We start from the raw sequence: 15,955 nt of genomic DNA on the forward strand, positions 1-15,955 counted from the left end.
TAGATGTGGGTAGACAGAAGCACTTGGTGGTAGGAAAACAAGGCGGTTCTCAATCAGTTGCACACACTTTTCTCTAAGAAATGTAAAAGTGAGTGTGACTGTGGAAGTAGGTGTTAAAGCATTCAGAAAAGAAAAAAATGTTCCAGCAAAAAGGAAAGGAGATTTATTAGGTAAGCATAGTAGGCTTCTCTGGCTTGGCTGAACATCCACCTAACATGATCGATCACAAATTTTAAGTAAATCCAGGCAGCTCAATGGCCTGATTTTCCCTACCATTGATTAGATGCCCGAGGCACCAAGAAAGTCAGTTGTTGAGTTTAAACATAGTGAAGGGTTTTACCAGGTGATTATCAAGGCAAGATGGAAGGGCAGAGGAGTCGAGGGTGTTTGTTTAACAGCTCTGCAATCCCATAATTATCTGTGTATGTTAAAGAGAATATAATGGATGATTGATGGTGGAAAAGTGGTAGAACCAATGGAATGGGAGGAATTGCTGGAGTGCGTAGCCTGGGCAGGTAAGATGTGGTGGTCACATCACTTTTCCATGTGGGAAGCCTGCGAGTGAGACTTCAGAGAGGGTACAGTGATGAAGAATGACATGGTTTATTTAGGACTATGAGCAGTCCCTTTCAAGAAATAGGTATTATCTGGAACTCACTTTGTATCTCTAAAGTTACAAAGGTGACTTTTGTTATAATGCTGGGTGTTTCAGGCCACAGAGGAATGAGATATGGGGACAACTTTATGATGATCACAGCCTGGTTAAATCCAGGGCTTTCTGGAGAGAAACCAGGGAAAACAACCCGTTTGTTAATGTAGCTATGTTGTCTGTGGGCGCCCTCTACTGGCACTTAGTCAGAATAGCCACCTGGAGGTGGAGGCTTTTGCGGGAAGAAGGCGGGGCGCGCGCGTATTATAATTGACAAGTGAAAACTCGCCCCTTGTAGATACTTAGGGGCTGTGGTTCAGTTGGGGCTAGGAAACTTTAGTTACAGAACAAACCCTGCGTCAGCTTTTTAAATGTTACAATCGCACTTACGTCACTTATGACTTTCTGATTCTAATGGGAGAGCCCTGCTTTCCTGTCTCTCCAATGAGCCTGAGCTACTTCAAGTGAAGATCAGTGTTTCTTATCTTCTTACACCCCCAGCCTAGCACAGTGCCCAGCACATTGTAGGTGTCTGATAAATGTGTTCGTCAAAAGAGAAGCAAAATGGAACAATTTCACACAAGCGGGGGGATACTTGGGCAATTTCAGGAAGGCTTCCAGAGGCACATGGGTGGTGGCCATAGTGGTGGGGAGGAAGGGGTAGAATTGAAAGAAAACCCAGAAAGTATAATGGCAAACCCAGGGGCCAGATATAGATTCCACAAAGGGGGGATTTTTGTGTCATTCTGGGAAGACGTTCCTTGCCATGACTGACAGGTGTGGCTCTTAATTCTTCAAGAGAAAGTATGAGCAAGAATTTTAAAATTTCATGAAAACAGAGAAAGTTAGCATGGCAGATTCAGGTAACCTGAAGGAAGAATCTGAAAGGACTTTTGATCATAAGTACCAAAAAAAGAAAAAGTCAAGGTTTAAAGGTGTTTCTTCCTATTTATTTTTACCCTAAACTGTACAACCTCATTGGAAATCCAGCTCAATGAATAGAGAGATGGCAATTTTCTGTCAAAACATCTCAAACTTAGAGCATGGGACTAGGGTGACTTTTCTGGTTTCTGTACTGAGTGTCTCATATTTCAAGAACCCCTTGAGTTCCAGGCTAGTCAGGACAGCTGGTCACGCTAGCTGAGTGGGAGAAAGGATGGCTCACACAGAGAAGAGGGCTGCCCAAGCTGGTCTCAGGACGGAGCACAAAGAGCCCTGGCTAAGAGTGGACTGTGAGTGACAACTATGCTCTGTACCTGTGATTCTAATAACTCTGGGTTGCATGCCCGGTGAGATTCCTCATCTACCAGCAAAATGGGTTTCCAGTATCTAAATGACCAAATGCCCAGAGCAAAATGCAGAAGGACAGGGAGAGGAGAAGACACTCACAAGAGCCCTTCAGTTGCAACAGCAGAACTGAGGCCAAGAAAAACAGAGATCTCATTTAGAAGGTCCTGCTCTTTCTTCACTTGTATCTAAAAATAATGATGTGGAAATGAATGGATGGCTACATGCAGGATTCTTACAGAACTGGAAAATCTAGTCTGCTGCTACTGTAACTCACATGTAAGTGATCACAGACATTAAACATTGACCCAAGTGAAGCCCAAACAAACAAGATGCAAGCTCACATCAGAGGCCAGAGACTTGTGATGTGGGAGATGCCTGCAGCCCTGGAGGAGACAGCTTCTCAAACAGTAGGAGGTCTTCCCAGTGGTGTACCACCCAGAGTCACTCACTGTTTTCCCACCCAGAGTTAAGAGAAGCATGAGGAATGGCCCCCATCACAATAGCATGGAGACTGAACTTTCGACAGCAGGCATCCTACAGGAAACTTACCAGAAGCTCCTCCTTATCCTTATAGGAAAATCACAACCCAGGTTCTTTACCAACTTGGGAAAGAAATGTCAATAAACAAAGAGAGGGAGAGAAAAGCAAGAAGAAAGAAAAAGGAAAAATGACAAAGTTATATAAACATAATGGATGAAATTTGTATGTCTTAAAGAAGGATAGCAGATTGAAAGACTGGAGGTAAGGGAGTCAGAAATAAGACATGCCAGGTGACCAACACTGGGCAGGAAAGTGGGTCAGCAGATATTGCAAAGACCATTTGTCTAAAGAAAATAGAGAGGAACTAAAATGGACCAAGACAAACCAAAGTGGACACTAGCATTGCTGGCTGTGGCCTTCACCAATGGCTTGGCTAAAAGGAGTTGTAGTAGAAAACCTAGATTGTAGTAATGCCCTTGATGGTGATAATGATAAGTGATATCTATGAAACACATGTCAATGTCTGCTGTTATGCTAAAGGATTTTTACCAAGATCATCTCCTTTAATCATTGCAATAGCCATATGGGTTAGCACTGTGATTATGCCCATCTTACAGATAAAGAAAGTGAGAACCAAAGTCACACGACCAGCAACGAGTGACTGTGGTATTCAAATTTAGGCAGTCTGACTCCAAGGTAACTTTCTAACTACCATACTATACATAGTTGGCTCATGCCACTGTAGCTAGTTCAGACTTTGTTATAAATTTCTTTGGTAAACTTTATAAAATTACTTGTAAATATTAAAAAATATTTTATATAAGCAACAGAAACATAATACTGTACCACTTCCTCTTTCACTTTGAAACCCCCAAACCAACAAGGAAACATACAGATGGTTCAGAAGTCATAGGCCAGAGTTCCAGCAGTAGAGTGTCACCAGCCCCATCTGGAAACAAGATCTGTGTGTACACATTTTGGGGGTGGATCACTATGAACAAAGCTAGTGGAGGTTATGGAATTCCAGTTGAGCTATTTCAAATCCTGAAAGATGATGCTGTGAAAGTGCTGCACTCTATATGCCAGCAAATTTGGAGAACTCAGCAGTGGCCACAAGACTGGAAAAGGTCAGTGTTCATTCCAATCCCAAAGAAAGGTAATGCCAAAGAATGCTCAAACTACTGCACAATTGCACTCATCTCACACACTAGTAAAGAAATGCTCAAAATTCTCCAAGCCAGGCTTCAGCAATACGTGAACCGTGAACTTTCAGATGGTCGAGCTGGTTTTAGAAAAGCCAGAGATCAAATTGCCAACATCCGCTGGATCATGGAAAAAGCAAGAGAGTTCCAGAAAAACATCTATTTCTGCTTTATTGACTATGCCAAAGCCTTTGACTGTGTGGATCACAATAAACTGTGGAAAATTCTGAAAGAGATGGGAATACCAGACCACCTGACCTGCCTCTTGAGAAACCTATGTGCAGGTCAGGAAGCAACAGTTAGAACTGGACATGGAACAACAGACTGGTTCCAAATAGGAAAAGGAGTACGTCAAGGCTATATATTGTCATCCTGCTTATTTAACTTGTATGCAGAGTACATCATGAGAAATTTTGGACTGGAAGAAGCACAAGCTGGAATCAAGATTGCTGGGAGAAAGATCAATAACCTCAGATACGCAGATGACACCACCCTTATGGCAGAAAGTGAAGAACTAAAGAGCCTCGTGATGAAAGTGAAAGAGGAGAGTGATAAAGTTGGCTTAAAGTTCAACATTCAGAAAATTAAGATCATGGCATCCGGTCCCATCACTTAATGGCAAATAGATGGGGAAACAGTGGAAACAGTGGCTGACTTTATTTTTGGGGGCTCCAAAATCACTGCAGATGGTGATTGCAGCCATGAAATTAAAAGACGCTTGCTCTTTGGAGAGAAAGTTATGACCAATCTAGACAGCATATTAAAAACCAGAGACATTACTTTGTCAACAAAGGTCCATCTTGTCAAGGCTATGGTTTTTCCAGTGGTCGTGTATGGACATGAGAGTTGGACTATAAAGAAAGCTGAGCACTGAAGAATTGATGCTTTTGAAGTGTGGTGTTGGAGAAGACTCTTGAGAGTCCCTTGGACTGCAAGGAGATCCAACCAGTCCATCCTAAAGGAGATCAGTCCTGGGTGTTCATTGTAGGGACTGATGTTGAAGCTGAAACTCCAATACTTTGGCCACCTGATGCAAAGAGCTGACTCATTTGAAAAGACCCTGATGCTGGGAAAGATTGAGGACAGGAGGAGAAGGGGATGACAGAGGATGAGATGGTTGGATGGCATCACCGACACAACAGACATGGGCTTGGGTGGACTCTGGGAGTTGGTGATGGACAGGGAGACCTGGCGTACTGCGGTTCATGGGGTCGCAAAGAGTCAGACACAACTGAGTGACTGAAATGAACTGAGTAGCACAGGGAGGAAGTGAACCAGCTATCACTAGGCGTGATATTGAGGATGCTCCTTAAAAGGGTCTATAATGTAAAGGTGAGCAAATAAATGTTGCATGAATGAATGAAATTAAAATGTTTGGTCTTAGTGTACTGAACACACCGTGATTTGATATAAGTAGTGAAAAAATATGAGTGACCATAGAAATGTGCTTTCATTTGTGAACTAAAAGAATTGATTCTCAGCACCAATATTCTCTGAACACTGGTTTTAGAAAAATTACAATATCCAGTTGCCACTAATAAGTAGGAAATCTACTCCCAGGATACCTGAGGAGGTATATATTGATAGATTGCATATACTTATACTCTCTCCTTAAAAGAAAAGACTTCATGGGTTTTTCATATTCAAATAGAAAACTCATTTGCAATGAACACATAAATTCATACCAAAGACAAAGGAAAATATGCGTGCTAGCTGCATGGGTGAAAGTTGTGATGGAGCTTCAATTTAACTCTGAGCTTCCTGGCAGCCAAGATAAGAAGAGAAATACAGTAAGTTTCACAACTGTCTTAACAGAAAGGAGGAAGAATGTCAATCCCTCAAAGGAGACAAAGCACAGGCACTGAATTCTCAGCGAATTTTCTCACCTAGAATTACATCTAAGAGTCACCTGCCTTGTTCATTTCTTGTTCTCCTTGTTACAAAATAATCAGGAGCAGGTTTCAAGAACTCATTACCTGTGGTGGTATTCAAAACTGATGATGTGACAGTAAAGCCCAGCTCAGTGAGCTCGTCTCACTGAGGATGCCAAGGGAAGGCAGCCCTAGTACAGCTTCTCATTTGATCTGAGGTTAGAAATGAGATTATCTATAAAGAAAGGAAACAGGTGTTTGCTAAACATCTACTGTGTTATATGCATGAAATGTCTTCCTCTCAACATATATATTATTAATTCTGTTTAATAATGAAGTGAATGTTTCTGCAAGTCAGAAAAGGCATCCCAAGCTCATGCACTGTCTTCAGTTCCACACACACCCTCTTGTTCTCCTACACTCCTATCAAGAAAAACCAATGGGCAATTCATCCCTTAGACACACCTCAGTCAATGCCACTTTCTACAGACAATTCAAGTTAATTCTCTCCAGGGAGGGCCTAGGGCACCGGTGTTGCACATTACTGATTAAGGAGAAATGCTTTGTTTAAAACCAAGTGATCAATTAGTAGGTTTGAATCATATCTTGAATGTTCAGGAGGCTTCACTGAGTTCACCACAAAGGAAGTCTACAGTTTCTAGAGCTGTGAGTGTCTCTGTTTAAATGGGCTGGGAAAGGATTGCTATATTCTCCTTCCAGTGATTTGCAGGCTCAGGACTGACTCCCAGGGGACAAGATGTTTATGCTATGACTAAAACATGATAGAGTTTCGATTTAGTTCTGAGCTTCCTGGCAGCCAAGACAAAAAAGACAAACAGTCAGTTTCACAACTGTCTTTACAGAAAGGAGGAAGCATGTCAGTCTGTCCAATGAGGTCAAGGGAAGGCTAAAACGTGAGCAGGAATTGGGTGGTGGTTAAGGGGGCCCTAAGGAGACTGGCTTCCACACAGATGAGAAAGGGCAGGAACTGCAGAAGATGTGACTGGGGTCTAGAGTGTGTCTGTCTGTGTCTGCTTGGGGAAGCAGGTGCTACAAGAGACAAGTGGGCAGGTGTAATCCCTCCACAGGGAGGAGCTACACAAAATTATCGAACTTTTTTCTTCTCTGAAAGAACAAAGACCATGTACAGGAAAATCAGTGTGAGAAGGATGGCAAGCCTGGGACTCACTGAAGAACACATGCATCTATATATTAAAGAAAAGGGATGGCAGTGATGGGGAGAGAGGTGGCGGGGCCAGAATGCAGATTCCTAGGCGCCCTCCTATGGCTCCCATGACTGTTCTCATCACAGGACTTGTCTTGATGTCCTGTGATTGCTTGTCTGTGCCCCACTAGCCTGTAAGCCTTGAAAAAGCAGAGAGCAGGACTGACTGCCTTTATATTTGTTTGCCAGACCTATGGGTATCATTTGTTTGCAAAGTGATTTTGATTTTTTAGAACATTTTCAAAGGAAAAATCAAGTTTTCAAGGAGAAAAATGGTGATGAGTAAAGTATCAAGAAATGTAAATTATCTTCTCTGTTTGTAACTTCTGCATCTCAGTTCCTGTCTGGGGATTATACAAAATTTACATACCACGCTCTAGCTAGAATCCCTCCCACTGGCCTGTGCCCCACGCTGGTTCTCCCTGCGGTATTTCCTTGAATCTCTATGAGTGTCCTTTGGTGTCAGTTGCTGTGGCCACAGCTGGGGCTTCATAAAAGCTGCTTATATACTCCCTTCTCATATCCAGTTAATCAACAACAGAGCTGCCTCATGAGAGGTTACTATTTTTTTTTTCTTTCAAGCTGTCTTGTGTGTGGTGGGACCATTATCACCAACTTAGTCTTTTTAATCAGTCACAGGATCTTTCTAACTGCCGTATAATGAGTGTCCTTTTCTCAAAGGACCACGCTCCAGCTGTGAAGGGAAAGGGCAGAGTTTCCCTAGTTCTCCCATAGGACGCTCTCTGCCAATGCTTTATAAACAGAGAGCCAGAGACGACAGCTTGACCATGCCTGGAAGGTACTTATGTCTGTGTATGCCATGCCTAGGTGTATGTCTAGGCTCACCCTAGACACATTTTTGGAAGTTCATGTACCAAGAGCAACTGAGCTCACCTCTGCCAATCCAAGGGCACTTGGCTCCAATCTAACAAAAGTGCAGAAGCTAAGTCAGAATCTAAGTCAGCTTTGCCTAGTGTCTGCCAGGAGGACTTTATCCATAAGTGAGCAGAAAACAAGATTTTGACTTCCCATCATTACTCAAGTTGGTCTTCGCTCTGCTGCTGTTTAGGATGACGTCAGTCCTCGTTCCCCAAGTGGTCAGGAGGCTCTCGACCTCGGCAGCAAGAGGCATGTATTTAATTTGTATCTAAAGGTAAGTCAGTGACTACATAGGGAGAGACATTTTTACTGGAACAAGGAACAGAGACAGGGGTGGGTCCCGAGAGGAGTAGTACCCTTGTGTCATGGGCTGAGGAATCAACACTCCTCCTTTGGACTCGGCGTGTGGGGGGGGGGGCCCCTTATGCCTCAGGGACCAGGAGCTGCTCAGGGTGTGCAAAGGCAGCTACAGCATATAGCCCCATACATTTGGGCCAGACCCCAGGCTAGTCTGGATGAGCACTTTGGAAGTTTGGCAGTGAATTATAAAGAAAGCCTTCACCTGAGTCGAATGCCACAAACATAGACCAGTCACCACAGGCTACATGATCTTGGTTGTTCCAATCTGGGGAGTTCAACCAGGCTGGCCTGGTCACAGAAGGACCATGTAGCTCAAAAAAACCCCCTGTATCCCAAGGCTAGAGGCCCAGAAAGTCTGCAGATGGTCATGTATAAGTCCTGGCTGGTTGCAACCTCTGTAGCTGAAGGAGGGCTTTGCAACTGGCTCTAAATCACCAAAGAGCATGTGCCGCCTGCCAAACCTCATGTCAACCTGCCTGGCCAAGCACTGAAATTTGTTTTGTGTGGTTCAGTGGTTAAGAATCCGCCTGCTAACACCGGAGCACCAGGAGGCATGGGTTCGATCCCTGGGTGGAGAAGATCCCCTGGAGGATTTTAGTATTCTTGACTGAGAAATCCCATGGACAGAGGGGCCTGAAGGCCCACATTCCATGGGGTTGCAAAGAGTCAGATACAACTGAGCACCCACACATTCTTAATGATATAGTTATTAATAATATTTGTTCACTATACAAAGTCTGGCAAATACCTATGATGTAATAGTACATATATGTGTGGGTATACCTCACCCATAAATCCTTCACCCATAATTAGCTACTATGGTTGACCCTTGAACAACATGGGTTTGAACTTGGCATGTCCAATTATAGGTGATTATTTTTTTTGGTAAATATAGTTTCTGTGTTTTCACTTTACAGGTCTTTAAATAAACTAAGTGTAGCAAAAAGTTTATGTCCAATTGGAGATTCTTTTCCTATTTCAATATCCTACCTCCTTGGGTGAGTCATTTATCAATTCCTTTGTTCTGGAGGCAGAGATAACAGTACCCAGGTTTCCGACTGCACGGAATGGGGAGGGAGGGCCCTGTGCCCCTAACCCCCACCTTGTTCAAGGGTCAAGTGTATAAACAAATTGTATACCTCCTTCCAGATTTTCGAGGGTTTATTTACACCTTTCTTTCTTTGTTCATTTTATACACATTAATAAAATACCCTCTTATGTGCCTACCAATTAAGATTAGTTAGGTACCTTTGTTGTTGTTGAGTCGCTAAGTCATGTCTGACTCCACACCAGGCTCCTCTGTCCATGGGATTACAGGCAGGAATAGTGGAATGGGTTGCCGTTTCCTACTCCAGGGATTCTTCTGATCCAGGGATTGAACTCACATCTCCTGCATTGGCAGGCAGGATCTTTACCAGTGAGCCATCTAGGTACCTTTGGAGTTTCCAGATGTATTTCTTGTTCTTTTCCCTCCAGAAGTAACAACCACCCAGAACTTTATGTTAATTGGTTTCTCTGTTTCCCTTGTAGTTTTGCCATATACATACGTAGACGTACATAGTTTTTAAGTTTCTTATAAATGAATCCCATTCTGATTTTGTGACTTCCCTTTTCTGTCTAATATTAAGTTTTTGCCATTCAGTCTCATTGAAATACATCACAATTAGTTTTTTGCTCTTGGATAGTATTACATTTCATAAATTTATTATAAATGTATTTTCATTTTATAAAGATACTAAAATTTCTTTTTCTTTTCTTTTATTGATGGGCACTTTGCTTGTTTCCTGTCCCTTGTTGTTTCAAGAAATACCACTGTGGAACTGCTATATATCTCTTTGTGTTCATACACACAATATTTTCTCCAGGGGGCACTCTCCAGAAGGAAATGACTACTTCATAGAGTTTGTATATCATCAGTTTCACTAACTGCTACTGCTAAGTCACTTCAGTCGTGTCTGTCTCTGTGCGACCCCACAGACGGCAGCCCACCAAGCTCCCCCATCCCTGGGATTCTCCAGGCAAGAACACTGGAGTGGGTTGCCATTTCCTTCTCCAATGCGTGAAAGTGAAAAGTGAAAGTGAAGTCACTCAGTCATATCCGACTCTTAGCGACCCCATGGACTGCAGCCTACCAGGCTCCTCCATCCATGGGATTTTCCAGGCAAGAATACTAGAGTGGGCTGCCATTGCCTTCTCCAAGTTTCACTAAACTGAATGTCAAATTGTTTTCCAAAGTTGTTATTAGTGTCTGACAGTTCCTATCACTCCACGTCCCCAGCAACACTTGGTATTGTCAGACTTTTTAATTTTAATCATTTTTGTGGGTGAGATTAGGTATATTATTGTACTTTTAATTTACATTTCCTAATTACTGTGATTAACCATATTTCTATTTATTTATTGGAACCATTATTCCTATTCTGTAAAATGCCTATTCATGTTGCTTGTTCATTTTTTAAAGCATTTTTATGGATTCTTGGACTTATTTATATATTCAGTTCTCTCTGTCTCTGTTGATCTATCTATGCATCTATCTATCTAAAACTATACTTTCAAATCTAACTTCTTTAAACAAGAATAATAATTTACACTGGAAATTGATCTAGTTCTAGGGCTTTAAGTAACAAATATTTTTATTCTCCTTATGCTAATTTTCTAAAGGACAAAACTAGATTCCATATCAGAAAAATAATGATTAATCAAGTGGGGAAAAAACCTTCCTCTACTGTCATTATTCACTGTACTACTTGGGAGAGTAAAACAATAAATTTTTGTTTCTGAATAAGTTTTTCTCAACATTAAATTTCAGCAAGAAAAAACAAGTTGAGTGGACTTTCAGTCCAGTGGTTAAGATTCTCCACTGAACGGGCTTCAGTTTCGATCCCTAGGTGAAGGAACTGAGATCCCGCATACTATCACAGTCAAAATATAAATAAAAATTCATTTGTTTTTAAAGTATAGCTCATTCACTTTGGTGTACAATAGAAGCTAACACAGCATTGTAAAGCAACTATATTCCAATAAAATTTTTAAAACTATATGTCCACACACAAAAGAAAGTTGAAAACAGTACCCCTCCATAGTCACTTCTTTTTAAAAATGTTATCTCAGAGTCATATGCTCTCTAGGGCCCATTCTCCCCTAGTTCGGCTTAGGGTACCTGAGAAAAAAGTAACATGTGCCTGCAACTGGATGGATACAATGAAGTCCTGAAATTCACCCAGTCATCTTCTAACTAAGCACTTTCCAGCCGCAGGGCAGAAGGGGCTTTCCCTCGATGGTCAATGACTTCTCAATAGAGCACCTACATTCCATCCATTGGATGTGCCAGACCCTTGGACAGAGTGCAAGAAAGGACACTGCATTCTAAAACCACCCTTCAGGGCTTACAATTCTGTTAGAAAGACAAATAAGTGATAGAACATATTTGCAAAGAATAAGACAAAACACTGCAAGAAAGCAATGGAGAGCTGTCGCAATTTTAAGTGTTGGACTAAAACTGAAGATGACAAAGGATCAAAGGAAGAAATGAGTGCTCTTGGCTCCATTTCAAGTCAAGACGTTGGCTCGGCATTTCCCTTACCTCCAACCCCTGTTCCCTCCCAAGACCAATAGATCAGATTCAGGGTGGCCTGGGTCACGTTCTCCCATACATCCAGACCCATGGTGTGGTCTTTCATCCACCTCCCATTCACTGGGGTCTCCTCAGTCTCTGAGATGGAAGTACAGAGTTGCTCCCCACCTTGGAAATTTTCACTTTCATTGAAGCCTCAGCTCAGCACTCTCAAGATAAGATTTAGGGGAATTAGAAGTGCCACTCAGCAAAAAGATATTGGGCCTTTCCTGGGCCACATCAGTGTCTTGCTATTTCCCTAAACAAATGCTGAACCTGGTGTCCTTCTAGGGTACTGTCCAGCCCCTGAAGTTATAACTTACTAAGAGCCTCCTGAAAGTTGCCCTTGACAATGAATCATGATGTGGTAGTTGAATTCCAGATCCAAGTGGCCTGATAACCACACCTTCTTGATGATAATCTGCTTCAGTGATTTTCAACTAGGAGAGCTGTCTCGTCCCGGGACATCTAGTAATGTCTGGCCATATGTATGGTTGTCACACTAGTGGTGGTAGGGGAGTGCGACCACCATCTACTGGATAGAGGCCGGGGATGCTACTAACATCCTAGAATGCAGGGGTCCCCAAACCCCAGGCCGTGGACCAGTACTGGTCATCATACTGGACAGCATACCTGTCCCCAACCCCAGGCTTAACCAGTCAGTTAAGAACCCAGTCACAAAGCAGGAGGTGAGCAAGTGAGTGAAGCTTCATCTGTGTTTATAGCCACTCCCCATTGCTCACACTACTGCATTATCACAATGTAATAATAATAGAAATAAAGGGGATAATAAATGTAACGCACTTGAGCCATCCCAAAGCCATCCCCCACTCAGCCCATGGAAAAACTGTCTCCCGTGTAACCAGTCCCTGGTGCCAAAAAGGTTGAGGACCATTGCTACAATGCAGAGGATAACCCCCATCACAACAATCAACCAGCCCCAAAATTTGTAGTGTCCAGCTTGAGAAACTAATCTACTCCTGACTCGCCCAGGCTGGAGAAACTACAGGTCGTTGACACCCTGACATGACCCTCAGCTCATATCTTAATAGATATGAGCTTTATTGGTTATTCTTAAGTCAGTTCCTACAGTCACACCTGGACCCAGGACGCTGGAGAGGGAACCAGAGGTCCCATGGCTGAGTCAGTGACTCTCCTCCCTCGGAGGGCTCAGTTTGTGATTTGAATTCTCACCAACGTGATATTCATAAAAAGTATTCTGGCTGCAGTCCCATCCTTGGGGTGACAAACTTGTAAATGGCATAGATAATGACAAGGGCTCCTCTGCATTTCATTTTGTGATTATAATTTTTTTCGTTATTACTGTCGTTTAGTTGCTAAGTCATGTCCAACTCTTTTGCAACCCCATGGACTATAACCCACCAGGTTCCTCTGTCCATGGGATTTCACAGGCAAGGATACTGGAGTGGGTTGCCATTTTCTGCTCCAGGTGATCTTCCTGACCCAGGGATTGAACCCTTATCTCTTGTTTGGCAGGTGGATTCTTTACCACTGATCCACCAGGGAAGCCTGATATTTTCATTAAATAGTACCAACAACATCATCTGCTTGTACTCAATCATTCATTCAGTCGACAAATATTTGCTGTGTGCCCACTGGGACCAAGCACCATGCTATATAAGATGAATGGCAATTTCCCAAATCCACTGACTTAGACCATAGCCCCTACAGCAGGACTTCTTGATGAGGTGAGATGGAGGGCTGGGGGCTTATTAAATTGCAGATGCTTGGGTCTCCCTTCAGAGATTCTGATTTTACAAGTCAGGATGATGCTCAGGAATCTGTATTTTTACCTAACACTTGTGGTGACTTCTGACACAGGCTAACTATGGGACCATGGTTTAAGAAACATTGGTTGATATCACATGAAATCTACCCAGCCTAATCCCAAGTCTGAGATTATGTAGGCCTGTACTCTAATGTGGTAATGTCCTATATGCTGAAAAAAAAAAAAACAACCTTAATTATTTAATCAATTAATCATTTAACCATTAATTGTCTCATTTCCCATTTTTTAAACAGAAGGAGAATAAGACTGAAACACAGATGAGGAGAGGGTAGAATGACCCCACATAAATAGAAGCAAGACACTTTCAAAGGAACAGAACTATAGAAGTTTTACTTCTAAAAGCAAATTTTTATGACATACAATAGAATGAGCATTAGCCAAGTACCTTGCTATCAACAGTAGTTAGGAGAAAAATCTCTGATTATCTAAAATCTCTCCTTATTCTCTGAACCAACCTGCAATAGTTCCCAGCTTGATTAGAGACCACTAATCCTCTCTGGTTACCAAGATAAATGGCTTCTCTGATTACTCTCAATTTTTTTTCAAATCTTTTCTTAGACCTGGAATCATTAACACTCAGATACGTGACTTTTTGCAACACACCCTTTGTTTTAGAGCACATTAACCATCATTAGAAGTCCAAGTTAGACCTGTTCCAAACTGAACATTTCTAAGTCATTAGAAACACCTTAACACTTGTCTATGTCTAGTATCAAGGAAGTTATCTCACTATACATGTATACGGGTAAAACACGGGAATCATTTCCAAGCCAATTACTCTATTGTAAATTACTGTGATCAATTTAATCGTAGAACAAACCCATATAAAGAAACTGATGATAACAATTATGGAACAGATTAAAATCAAAGGATCACATGGTAGACCTAGAGATAATCATACTAAGTAAAGTAAGCCAAAGGAAGACAAATATCATATGATATTGATTACATGTAGAATCTAAAAAAATGACATAAATGTATACTCAATATCTTATCATAACCTATAGTGGAAGATGATGTAAAAAAAAGAATACACACACACACACACATACACAGCTGAATCATTTTGCTGTACACCTGAAACTAACACAATATTATAAATCAACTGTATTTCAATAACAATTTATTTAAAAAATCAATATATCACCATATTGTTAATGAGAAGAAGCCAGAATTAAAGGCCAGAGTATCTCAGAAAGCATACCAGAGTCCTTTAATTTAATTTATCTCGAATGCATCTATTTCAACTCCTCTAGATTTCCCTTCCATTCTGTCCTTTTTAATTAAAAGTGTCTTTACCTTCAAATGCCTGTATGTTCCACACTGTTTACTTTTTGCTATAAGCAACACCATTTTGGCCCCAAGTTCACAGAGGTCTGGCGACCCAGTAGGCTCACAAAACAGAACAGATCTAGCACTTCCAAGACTCCATCAAAACCCACTCATACATGGATGTGTCCAAACAGGAGGGAAATTATCCTTCCAAGATAAACAGAGAAAAACTCACCATGTTTTGTGAGATCTGTAGCCTTAGTCCACGCCAAGTACCCCAGATCCCACATGCCAAGAAGCTCCATTCCCACCACCTCCAAACAAACCAAAAAAAAAAAGAAGCCTTCCCCTGGTGCTTGGGGACTTTGAGCCAATATACCAATCTGAATGCAAATTTCACCCCACACCCAGCTTTGCCCAGAGATCCATTTTTAAGCAGACTATGCTCCCTGCAGACCAACATGCAAATGGTGGGAACTCAAGTGTAAGAACCACAAAAGCAGCAAAAAGACGTTGACCATACCTATTTTGCCAGCCTCCCCTCGCAAGTTGAAATCCCAGTTTCTTGGCAACTTCAGGGACATTTTGCTTGTGGTTTGGGTGAGTCGCTGCTGAAGCGGGAAATCTGCCACAATTCGCGCCCTTCTTGGCTTTTTGGTCTTCTTGCCTCTCGAGCTTGTGTGTGTGTGTGTGTGTGTGTGTGTGTGTGTGTGTGTTTCCCCTTTACGATTGCTTCACAAGCAATCTTGGGTTTGAGGTTGATCTGCCCAAGTATCTTCTCCTTTCTCAGATGAAAGGTCCATCCATCTGTCATGGGGGATGGCACCCAAGCCCTCCCACGGTCCCTCGTGGGGCTGGTGCCTTGTGAAGTGTACACCCGGCTTCTCTTGCTTTCAGTATTACCAGAAATATCCCAGTTGACACTTCGCTCTGCGTCATGGGAAGCAAAGCTCCTGTTCGAAAGAATCTCAGGCCTCACTGAGGCGAGGTCGTGATAAACAACGGCTGCCTCTTGGCTTTTTTTTTTTTTTAACTGTCTGCTTCCTTGCATTTGAGGAAGTGGGTGGCTGTTCAGTGTAGATGATACATTGAGCTCTGAAGCTCTTTTTTCAGAGAATAGGTTTTAGAAATGCTTATATAAGTAGAGTAATTGCTGTTGGGCTATAAACTTTATAGGTTTGATTAAAATTAGAAGACTCTGGCCATATACCTCTAAGCCTCCTTTCTCACTGAACAGACTGCGCTTCCAAAAATGATCAGTAAGACAATCAGCACTCCCTCGAAGGCACCCTCTTTGAGTTCTT

General features: G+C 42.1%; 1 protein-coding gene across 2 annotated transcripts in view; it reads right to left on the minus strand.

Moving 5' to 3' along the window:
- The window catches only part of ARHGAP25 (Rho GTPase activating protein 25), a 92,472-nt gene extending 76,879 nt beyond the window's left edge, over positions 1-15,593 (minus strand). Inside the window, exon 1 of one of the 2 annotated variants that reach the window (XM_070379348.1) lies at positions 14,887-15,001. In XM_070379348.1, coding sequence (XP_070235449.1) covers positions 14,887-14,956 — 70 coding nt within the window. In that variant the 5' untranslated portion in view covers positions 14,957-15,001. Of the gene's footprint in view, positions 1-14,886; positions 15,002-15,174 lie in introns of those variants that run through there. The other variant, XM_005893581.2, reaches the window with a different exon arrangement.
- Positions 15,594-15,955: the final 362 nt, after the last annotated feature.

The sequence above is a fragment of the Bos mutus genome, chromosome 11 (assembly GCF_027580195.1).
Source record: "Bos mutus isolate GX-2022 chromosome 11, NWIPB_WYAK_1.1, whole genome shotgun sequence".
Classification (NCBI taxonomy): domain Eukaryota; kingdom Metazoa; phylum Chordata; class Mammalia; order Artiodactyla; family Bovidae; genus Bos; species Bos mutus.